Below are 12078 nucleotides of genomic sequence, written 5' to 3' on the forward strand. Positions count from 1 at the left end.
GGTTGGGAGGGAAGGGGGGGCACCAGGGACCGAAATGGAGTAAATCAAATTTCATGAATGTATATTTATGTCAAAATGAACCCAACTATTATGTATAACTCTAATGCAACAACTAAGGGGGAAAAAAGGATTTAACACTTTTACTCTTCATGAATTAATTCCCTTTGAACAATCCTGTGTAGTCTATTTCAACAACCTTTATAATTAAGAAAAATGGCAATGCTCTTAAAATGGTGAAGCAGAAAAAATGGAAAATCATGAGATGGATTAGAGAGAAGCCACATTCTAAGGTAAAAATAATATCCACATATTTAAGAAACAATGGTTTCAGAACTTGTAACATTAAAATACTTTGAAAGGCTCATGTGCACTAAACTCTACATTAGATAGGGCAATGTCATAATTGACCTAAACAGGGCAGTGATTTCATTTTTTCTATGGGAACTAATCTATTCACATACATGTAAAAGGCAAGTAGTAGCCTAGTAATTACTTGGTTTAAACTCATCTTTTTAAATACTTAGCAAAACTGACTTGCATATACATATCATTATCAAATTTTTCTAAAAACATTTTTACCTAATTTTAAAAGTTTTATATACTAGCAAATACATTTTTTATATAAGTGCTATCGTATCCACTAAAAAAAATCATTACATTCACTGTGAAAACACTGCACAAATTAGAAATTTTAGAATAGTATATGCTTCTGCCTTTGTTTTCATATAAATTAAACCTGAAACTTATTTTTAAATTTTATTCTATAGTTCTATTTTAAAAAATCAGAGAGAAAATAAAACTTAAAAAACACTTAAATCTGTTCATTGCTTCAAAAGTCCAACTTCATACTTTAGTAGTATTAAACTTTACAACTTCTAAAATTAAAGTACTGCCTTGCACAATACTGCATTCATAAATCTCAATTAAAAATTAATGCCAGTAATGCTTTATTTCTTCTGAGTTTCATAGATTAGTGTACTACATAATATTGAGATCAAATCTACTACTCATATGTATATTTAACTTTTGGAATATGTATTAATTGTTTCAGACTTAAGATTCATATTGTCAACTTTTAGTGTAATTAGTACAATAAAGATATCCTAGTAGTTTGGAAAATTATAATTTTATTTCACATCCTCAAAGAACATTATATATTATAAACAATATGCAATAAAAATTTAAACTTTGGCATTAACTTATGTCATCTATTTAATGAAGTACTTGCTAAGCAAGACGGAATTTAATGTGTTTGTTTAGAAAGAAAAGTGAGATTCCACTCAATAAATCTTTGCCAGGCAGTTACAATATGCCAAGAATATCACAAGACAATGGGTATACAAAGATTAAAAATACATAGTTCTGGCTCCCCTAAGTTCTACTAATAAAGGAATAAAACACCAAAAGTTATTTAGATATAACATGGGAAGCATGTTAATAGTTAAAAACAACACACTTGAAATGCGCACAAGGGCAATGTGCTCAGTCTAAGGATCTGAAGGAATTCTTACAAAATGGGAGACTGGGAAATTGTCAATGAGTTAAGTATTAGTTAATTAACATGAGTAGGGATAAGAATATTGGCATTCCAAACAACAAACAAAAGCCAAGATGCAAGGGAAGATATGAAATAACATGGTGTTTGTTTATGTAAAAACAAAAATTCAGGCAAGATGATAGTGGTTTTAGATAAAAGGCCAAAAGAAGCTGGGAAGAGAAGTGGGAAGGTGTTAAGGATCATATATGACATGCTGTAGAACTTGAGATTTTATTCCATAGGTGAGTCAGTAACTAGATATAAAGGTAAGAGAATGACATATCTCCACCTGCACAGTGAATGATGGTGACTACAAGTTGAATAGTCCCAGCAAGAAATCAGAGGGGCCTGAATTAATGATGTAACAAAGAAAAAGTAGTAACATCACAGGAATTTATGACTTCTTGCAAATGGGTATGAAAAACAGGGAGGCAGGAGTCATCCTACATACAACTCCAAGGTTTCTCACATGAGTGAAAAAGTCCTGTTGTTGCCATTGAATTACAGAACACAGATAGAAGAATAGTTATTTGCTTGTGCAATGTTCAAAAAAGAAAAAATATAGGAGAGGCCCTTTCCCCTCTCTGGGCCATTCAATTTTATTATTCTATACAAGTTCTGATATTTTTCCTCCCTCTCTGAAAAACAAAAGTTGCTTATATTCTCAAAACATGAGCCTGATTTTCCTTAAAAATTAAAAGTTATTGGTTCCAATATGCTTAGCTTACTTAAGACTAATTAAATTATTAGACCTTATGGCAAACAGTCTTCCATAGCCATCAAAACAACCCCAATTATAATTATTACTCATTATTCAAAATAAAAGTACTAATTATGGAAACAAACAAGTTTCTTATCTTTTAATACTTCAAATTAGAATACCACACCTAAATAGTTCCAAGTGGTTGCTACTTTGTTACCTGTGAAAGATACCTGCTTTCTGCTAAAATTAATATGCTGAACTTACCAGATTACATTAAAATGCATTTTTTAATTTTCACACAGCCAGGAGTCTTTTCTTCTTTGCTGATTTTTTTCAATCTGTATTGTCGGATCTCTCTCACCAATGTATAAAAAGCATCCTCCACTCTCTGCATTGTAAAACACAACTTCTTAAAGTCTGTTTCATTGGTAATAGTAATTTATTGGGACAGCCATGTGCAAGTAGTTTGAAACTATGAGCTTTACTTGAGAATTTTCTTTAGCATACATCAGATTTAATAAAATTGAGGATGCAGTTCTAAAATATGGGCTGGAACCTGGTTTGTTCTTAAAAGTCATTTTTGTTTTCTAATGGAATTAGAATTTTAAAATAAATTTTAAGAGGGAAATTAAGGGAAGATTATGAAAAAACTCAATACATGTATTTCTTATCTGTTTATCAACTGATATAATCATTTTATAGTCTGCAAATTGTGTAATTTAAGCCTAAACTGAAGTTAGATTGAAATTATTCCTTTGACTTAGTGAAAACAGGTGATTTATATACCACTGATTCTCACCTCCCTACCTGAAGTGGGGAGAAAAACACTATAATAGGGATGTATAGCTGTCGTTAAAACAAAAACACTTCAAAAAGGACCTTGCAAAAAAGGTTAAGTCAAGAGACTGGAATTTCAAGTTTTATCTTCAATTCTTTCTATTCAACTTCTAAGTTTACAAGTGGAATTGATTATAGGAACTTTGTGGATGGAAAATTACATTATTTATATTAAACATTAAGTAAGGGCTGTTTGCCAAAATAACTGAAATGTCATGAACTGTAAAAAAATATGCACACAAAACAGGAGCAGTGCATTTTCTATTCTTGTTGTAGAAAGCTACAACTCTTCTAAAAAAGATTGCAGAACATGTCTAAATAAACTGATTTTGTACCTTTTAATTTAACTATTATTCTAAAGGGATTTTTTTCCGGCTGAAGGTCATGGTAAAAAAAAAAAAACAAAACAAAAAAAAACCATAATGACTATTACAATTATTTATAGCCATCATGGAGATAGTTTTTCATCTTTCTCAGCCTAGAAAAGTAGGCAGTAGCCATGGAGGACCAAGTGTTTAGCTAACTGTACTTACAATGCAGCTTATCTCTAAAAAATAAAAGCAGAGAAATATCAGTCTATGTAAACTAACTTGAAAGATGTAATGTTTGTGTTCATTCTTCTAATAGATGTGTTTAGAAAAGCTGGTGTATTTCAGTGCAAATTTAATTTAAAGCTCTTCATTTCATTTTCAGAATGATTACTTTTCTTTGGGGATTAGAATAGTTTTAACTGGTAACATCAATGTTTTTATTGAACCAAATGTGACAAAATGGATCCAACAGTTAAAAAGTTAACATATGTCAAACACTAATATATACCAAAAGTATGACTTGTAGTTTTAAATTCAAACAGGCACAGAGATTCAGCCCTAGGTATTTAATAAGCCAACAACCAGGGTTTAATTTTTGTGTGCGTAAGTCTTCTGTACGCCTGCTTCTACAGCAACTAAGAAAAAGACACTTCACTTCTTTCAGGAATATTAATTTTTACAAATCTCAAGAGTATATTAAGAACTGCTTCAGGAGTGTTCAACAATTTACCTATAAAACTTTAAAATTTATAAAATTAAATTTCAGTTAAGCAGGAGGCATACTTTAAAATATTTCCTATTAAAATAATATATATCAAGCTTCTAACATATATTACCCAGTCTATTCAATGACCTAGTAACAAAAATTATAGCCCAACAAAAATCTTATTTTTAAGAGAATTAATCAACTAGCTAGCAAAGCCAATTAGAAATGAAAATTTCCAAGTATTTTTTGAAATTGTTAATGTTGGTATTTTAAGTTAAATTTCCACTTGTATGTGCCTACAAGTTTTTAATACTTTATAACTTTATACTTATTGATTCTCAAAAGATTTTTATTCATTTGTCCTTGAAAAAATTATATATTAGAAATTTTCATTAAACAAAATAAATAATTTAAGACATTAAATGACTTTTAAAGCATGCAAAACAAAGTATGAGTTCTGTCACTTGATATTTTCACAAATCACTCTTTCAATGTGAAAAATCAATGCAGAAATCAAATATGTTTATAAATATATAATATAGATAAAGAAAGGTGTACACAAACCAGGTAAAAGCTCATATTTTCTTAAAATTTTTAAGGATGTAAACTTTTATTTATTCCTGTTTACAAAATGAAAGTCACAAGGTCAATGTAGAAGTACTAACAAACAGGGTAATGGTCTTCTACTGATTTATCAGAAGCAAATTTTGATTTTAACACTTCTAAAATCAGTTTGAATGTGCCTGTTTTTTCAGTGTAAGCATCCCCATCACCAATACCAAAATATATGATTTTTGTTTCCAGCAATGCAGAGAGAGAATTGGAAGCCAATAATTAAAAAGAGAATGTACCCACCACCAAGAACTCAGTGTCAGGACCTCAGTGGCTGAGATAATTAACATTACTGAGAAGTAGTTATTTCAGAATGACTTCTTCCATTTCTGAGTTTTATTAATATGAAATTTAAATTAGATTTTTAAAAAAATCATTATTTACCATATTTTTCAGACTTAATTATTTCCTTATAATATGCTTCAAAGCCTACTGACATCCAAAAAACATGAGATTATTATTATTTATCCTTGCCTTACCAATGGCACTGGCTCTTATTTTTAAAAACTGTATATAATATACAACTGTAGGAAAGAACACTGATTTCTTATTCCAAAATTTGTAGATTAATTTTTAAGATTAAAGTGTAACTGAAACATACATAATGCCCACTGTAACTAGTTGCTAAGCTCTTAACTGGCACTTAGTGATTTAGCTAGGGGAGACAGCTTATTGCCACAAATATTTTCAAATGTCACTTATTAAAGTCTAAGAACAAATGAAAATATTCATGCACAAACAAAAGTATACAAATTTAAATATGTGACTTTTTAAATCAAGAGATTTAACAATATTGTCAACTGTTATCTGTAAACAGACCTATGAAAACATGGGCATAGAACACCCCACAGTAAAGAAAGAATTGTTAACAAAGAGTATCATCCCGTATTCTGCAGCCTATGCTTTTAATAAGAGATTTTATTTTATTGAGAATTTGTTCCTGTAGAGTCTGTAAAAATTCTTGCAAAATTATTTCAAGAAAAGAACACATCAAATACCCTAACTAAATACAGATATAAGAGTATAAGCCTTCATGGGGGAAGGGAAGGGAGGAACAAAATGTATTCTAAAAACCAACTTTGTGCCGAAGTATAAACCATCTCAGCATTACTGAAATAAAATAGCAGTACCTGGAAGGCTACACATGGTATACAGTTGGTGCTCAATAATTGTTTTTGTTGGTTTTATAAAAGCTAAAATTCAAATATTTATGATATGTACAGAAAATCAACTATTAAATATAGATTAAAGCACAAGAAGTTTTTTTGTTTAGCTTTTTTAAAATAACCTAATGGTAAACTTTAATGGAAGTCTTCTATCAACTATTTTATATAGCTGAAAATTAACAAACTAGGAAATTAATCAGTCAACATTTTTAAGTAAGGAAAACATTTACATTATGTTCAAATTGAGGCTACCAGAATGCAAAAAAGCTTAATCAGTAGCAGCACATACTCTGGGAACTCTGCTTCTGTCATGAATTTTAAAGAATCCTCTCCACTTTTGAGTTTAGCTGACTGGAAAACTCACAGCTATTCCCATGGTGTCAAGGTTTCAGTTTCAATAACCTTTGCCAATACTGCCATGCACTGCCCAAAGGGAACAGAAAAATCTGACAATTACTAACCGCCTAGATAATGTGAAAGTATTAGTCTTTACATACTAGGAACATTGAAACCACATATAGTATATTAGCTTAGAATAACTTCTTTTTGCTTTCAGGTGAACACTAAAAAGACTGTACAGAATTTAAAAGTCTGACCAGGTAATGGGCATTTAAAAATTACAAAGTAAGTTGGTAAAAATATATATTCTACAACTCTTATCTTGAAAAGCACTACAGTAAATTTTCTATTTTCCTTTCATAAAAAAACATGTTTTACTTTAAAATTACTAAGGTTAGCCTGTATAATTTAAGTTGAAAGTCTGGCCAAACTTCTATTGTTTTAAAGTTATCCAGAGAGTCAGGAATTATTGTATCACAACCCACAGGCCAAAAACAATCACAGCCTGTTTTTGTATTATACACAAGCTAATAATGATTTTTAATTTTTAATGGGTTACAGGAAAAAAAAAGAAATATGCAATAGATACCCCTTGTGGCCCTTGATGTCCCAAATATTTGCTGATGGGCCCATTGAGGGCTGTTGGCCCTTAATGATCTATAAGAACCTCTAAACAGATGTTCTGTTCCTACTAACCTAAATATTCTTTTTGGTGTTTGTATTTTAAGCTCATCAGCAAGATCAAAAATTAGGGTATAAAATAAGTTGCTGATAAAACACAGTAAGGATAAACATTTATTTTATCCAAATAACAAGTGGAATAACAAATGAGTAACAAACTACTCTGGCAAAAGGTAGGGCTTCAAATTTTCACAAAAACTGGAGATGTACAATTAATTAAAATGTGCATATTTAATATAATCTCTAAAATTATTAGTTTTCCCAAAGCCTGCACATAACAAGTTAATATAAAGAAAGGAAGATGAATAAACTCTTCAAAGCAAATTAATTTCTAAGCAAATCATTAAGTGTACTTAATAAAAAGAAATAAAGGAGTAGAAATTAAAGATCTAAGTTATAGTTTAGCAACATACATAAAGACATGAATAAAATGGGATATAAATACAGGAAAGGCTGTGTACTATGTTATCTCTATTATATAGATGATTCACAAATTTCTACAAAGCAAGTTTGAAGGAATCTATTTCTATATCATACACCTTCAAAGAGCATTTTATTTTTTTAAAAAGGCCACAAAACAATATAAAAACTAAAAATCTATTTTAAGAGGAAGCCACAGCCAGGCACATTGGCACATGCCTATAATTGCAGCTATTGGGAGGCTGAGGCAGGAGGAGCGCAAATCCAAGGCCTTTTAGCACATTAGACAACATAGCAAGATCCTAGCTCAAAAAATAAAAAAGGTTGGAGTTCCAATCCCCAGTACCACAAATAAATTAAGGAAGCCACATAATTTTATTATCAATTATAAATGCTATAGTACATTAAAGCATTAATGTCAAACACCAAGAATAAATTAGTACTTCTGAGGTAATAATCATACAAGGAAAGGAGACACAGATGTTTTATTAGGCTCTTATCAAATGAGAAAGAGAGAGCAACATTGTGTGATAATCAGAAGTCTCTTTTTAATGTCCTCTATTGCTTTTCTACTCAAAGTATGGTGCTACTCTAAGTGTGATGTGTGAAACATGCTAACATCATTTGGAAGTTTGTTAGAAATGCAAAATATCAGGTCTCAATCCACTGAATTAGAATCTGGATTTTAATGAGTCCAGTTGATTTGTATATATATTGAAGTATGACAAGAACTTCTCTATTGCAACCCGTTATATTATGCAAGTGTCATGTTTTTTCTTTTCATTCCTTTTTCTTTTTTTTTTTTTATGAAATGTCCACCACAATGTTCACCAGTCTAAAATGCATCTTTTAAAAGTTATAAGTAGAGCTGGGTGCAGTGGGGCATGCCTGTAAGTGATCCCAGTGGCTCAGGAGGCTAACGCAGAAGGATCATGAGCTCAAAGCTAGCCTCAGCAAAAACAAGGAGCTAAACAACTCAGTGAGACCCTCTCTCTAAATAAAATACAAAACAGGACTGGGGACATGACTTGGTCGTTGAGTGCCCGCCCCTGAGTTCAATCCCCAATATGGGTGCGGGGGGGTGGGGGGAATAAGTAATGTAAGTATAATAATAAATGTTACAGTAGAATCCAGGTAGTAGGTACGCAAATGTTTTCAATACAATTCTTTCAACTATACATCTGAATTTTTTCATAGGCAAATATTAGGAGAAAAAGTTATAAATATTATAATCATTTTTTTGAATACCTTCTCTCCTGAGGGAAAACAATGAGAATGGTTAAAGAAGATCGGTAAAAAGAAGATAAAAACCACACCTCATCCCAGTCTTTGGAACCTGGGAATGCATTTTTCAATGAATCTGAGTTCCTCTAAAGTGAAGTGAAGTGATGTATACCAAATCCTCCTTTAAACTATAAATCAGGTGTTAGTAAAACTGCCATAGAAGAGATATTTGTAAGGTGGCCAAGCTACAGAAATTCAGTTTTTAATCTCCAAATAAAGACTTTTTTCACTGTATACGAAATGTGTACAACCAGGAAGAGGTACATATGGTCTACTGCTACAGAAATAAAGATACATATACACACCAGCTGAACAATTTACATTTAAATTTTACCCACTTACAGTAAAAATTCTAGAATGCCTACTTTTATATATTTAACCATGCAATGAGTTTTTCATATATATATATTTTATAAAACTCTCGGCCTTCAAAGTTTTAATTTTGTTTTAGGCTCTAAGGTATCCTAACCAGAAAAGACCCAAAACAAATTTATGAAATATAAATCAATTAACTCGGTATGCTAAAGTTATATTCCCTACTTTCCCAGGATTTTTTTTGGACTTTGTTAAAATCATATAAATAGGTTAAGTAATACCAACAGAAATTACCTAGAAAAAAGTTATTTTATAAATGAGGATTATTTTCCAAACAAAATTCAGGTTTCATTTGGCATCTATTTTTGTCAGAATAATGCACCAAGTAAGTAACTGAGAATTTCTGTTTACTTTCCAAAAATTCCCCTTGCTTTAATGAAAACTTTCTCCAAAAATATATCTTCAAAAAAAAAATCTATGAAAGCAAAAATTTTCAAATATAACAAAGAACCTTATGACATAATAATCTTTAAAGTGCTTCTCAAATAGGAAACTCAAATTTTGTTCTCCTGTTCTTTGTTTTTACCTATAACTGAAAATGTTTCTTCATTTCTTCAATGCTAAAATGTGTTCAGAATTGAAGAAAAGTTTTCTGTGTGAAAAGAAATGGAAGTCAAAAATAGTATCATAGGATTAAGAAGTACTGTATTCTCAAGAGAACATTACCAAAAAAAAAAAAAAAAAAAATCAAATAAATATTGTTTATTTCCTATTTAAGTATAACGAGAAAAAAACTTGATAAATCATTTTAAATGATTTAACATATAATACCAGTTAACTGTCAGATATATTAATGTTCTTGCCCTCCTGCCTCAAAAATTATGCAAATTAGATTATGTATTAGTAAATTATGATTAATGATAAAATTGCTTGATATATTTTGCAGAAAACAGATGTATTCCAATAACACTTACCTGTCTTGTCTTTGCTGATGTTTCAATAAAAGGAATTCCATAACTTCTTGCTAAGTCCTGAGCCTGCTTTGTGTCTACTGTTCTAGAAGGCAAATCACATTTATTTCCTACTAGGACCATAGGTACATCTTCAGAGTCTTTAACTCTTTTAATTTGCTCTCTGGGGAAGAAAAAGAGAGGCATCAGTAAACCAAAAATCCTACAAAAACTATCCACAACTTTTGCCTTATAAAAGTTGGCCAAATGAAAACTTTTCATATGATTTCTAATTTTCACCACACCAAATTTTCCTTGCTTCTTCTTCTAGTTATTTCCTTCCCTCTTGAAAGATCAAACAACTACAGAAGTAGAGTTAAAACTATAAAATAGGTTCATATGCAGATAAATCATAATAAAAAAGAAAATACTGCAAAGTGATATGCCTAATTTAAAAACAATACTCTTAGCAACATGTATGTGGCTAATTGTATATGCATACAATTAAAAATATTTTTACCCAAACATGAAGTAATAGCATTAAAACTTTCACATTTGTTTCTTCCTCCTTATGTGTAGATATACATTCCAATACCTTCAGTGGATGCTCAGAACTATGGATAGTACTAAAGTCATATATACTGTCTTTTCTAATACATACATACTGATATAAGTTTAAAATTTATAAATTAGACACAGTAAGATAACAATAACTAACAAAGCAACAATCTACTGCAAAAAAAAATTTTAAATTTTTGAATTGTTTAGTTCTGGAATTTTCCATTTAATAGTTTCAGACTACAGTTGAGCATAAGTGAAATCTTGGAATGTGAAAATGTGGATAAGGGGGGAGTACTGTACTTTCTCAAAAAAAAATGATAATTGGGAAGACTTTGATTTTCATACATACAACACTAAAGTTACTATACTCTTTATTTTGTTAAAAGCCCTTCTACATGTTAATTTAAATTTTTAGTAAAATTGTATTGTTTCACAATTTTATGTGAATTTCAAAGATGCAGCATGGAAGAGACACATTAAACAGAGTTAGAAATGGTTCAAATTCCCAGTTCCTCTACTCATAAACTGAGTAAAACTTGAATAAATTAAGAAATGTCATCTATTTACTACTCTTAAAGAGATACTACTCTTAAAAAAAATGCAAAAATACAACCACCCCAATTTTCTTATTACTAGACTACATAGTAAACATACTGAAATAAATGTTCTTAAATAAAATGTTAAACCTCTTAACTAGGCTAACTCATAGTAACAGGACATAGCCAGTAAGCATAGATATTTGCTTTACTATGCAGTTTTATGAAAACTGTAACAGAATATAAAATACATTTAATACAATAGTCAGTTTTATGCAGATTTGTCAGATTCATAAATTTTTATAACATATAAGTTGTATTTAAATATAAATATGCATAGCCATTCTTTATTCAATCTTACATTAAACATACATAATTATTTAAAAAAATCATTCGTGTGGCACTACTTCAAATCACCTTTTCATATTTTTGTTTATGATTTTCATTTTCATGATATATCTGGAAAGTTCAAAGGCTTATTTCTCTAATGTAGAGTAGTTAAGAGTACAGAAAGTTCTTGAGTCAAACAAGCATTGATTTCAATCCTAGCACTAGTACTATCTAAACAATCTGGAACAAGTTACTCAACTACTCTAATTGTCAAAAACTTCATTTGTAAAATGGAATGATTACCTACCTCTAAAAAATTATTTTAAATTTTAAGTTAGATTATATAGGCATGGCAATTAGCAAAAAAATAAATGAAAGCTATAATTACTTCTCAATGCCAATTTATTATATTTGACTTAAACCCACCTATAATGGTGAATATCTTCAAATGATTTAGTATTATTTATGGCAAATACACAAAGAAAGCCCTCCCCAGTCCTCATGTACTGGTCCCTCATCGCACTGTACTCCTCTTGACCTGCTGTGTCGAGAATATCCAAGAGACAGGTTTCTCCATCAATTACTACTTGTTTCCTGTAGGAATCCTGAGAAGGGAGAAACAGTCTAGATTATTTTAGTGCACCTTTTAAAAAGGTGTTATATACAACTCAACAAAAAAAAGACAAATAACCCCATTCAAAATGGGCAAAGGACTTGAATAGGTATTTCTCTAAGGAGGAACAAATGGCCAAATAAAGCACATGAAAAGACGATCAACATCATTAGCCAT

General features: G+C 30.3%; 1 protein-coding gene across 3 annotated transcripts in view; it reads right to left on the reverse strand.

Annotated features, from left to right (window-relative positions):
* The window catches only part of Kras (KRAS proto-oncogene, GTPase), a 37536-nt gene that overhangs the window by 5947 nt on the left and 19511 nt on the right, over nt 1-12078 (reverse strand). The window contains exons 3-5 of one of the 3 annotated variants that reach the window (XM_015498244.2): nt 11715-11893; nt 9886-10045; nt 2513-2628 (exon numbers count right to left, since the gene is read on the reverse strand). In XM_015498244.2, coding sequence (XP_015353730.1) covers nt 2513-2628; nt 9886-10045; nt 11715-11893 — 455 coding nt within the window. Of the gene's footprint in view, nt 1-2504; nt 2629-9885; nt 10046-11714; nt 11894-12078 lie in introns of all 3 variants that reach the window. The other 2 variants (XM_015498242.2, XM_015498243.2) reach the window with 2 other exon arrangements.

Source organism: Marmota marmota, unplaced genomic scaffold (genome assembly GCF_001458135.2).
Source record: "Marmota marmota marmota unplaced genomic scaffold, marMar, whole genome shotgun sequence".
In the NCBI taxonomy this organism is placed as follows: Eukaryota; Metazoa; Chordata; class Mammalia; order Rodentia; family Sciuridae; genus Marmota; species Marmota marmota.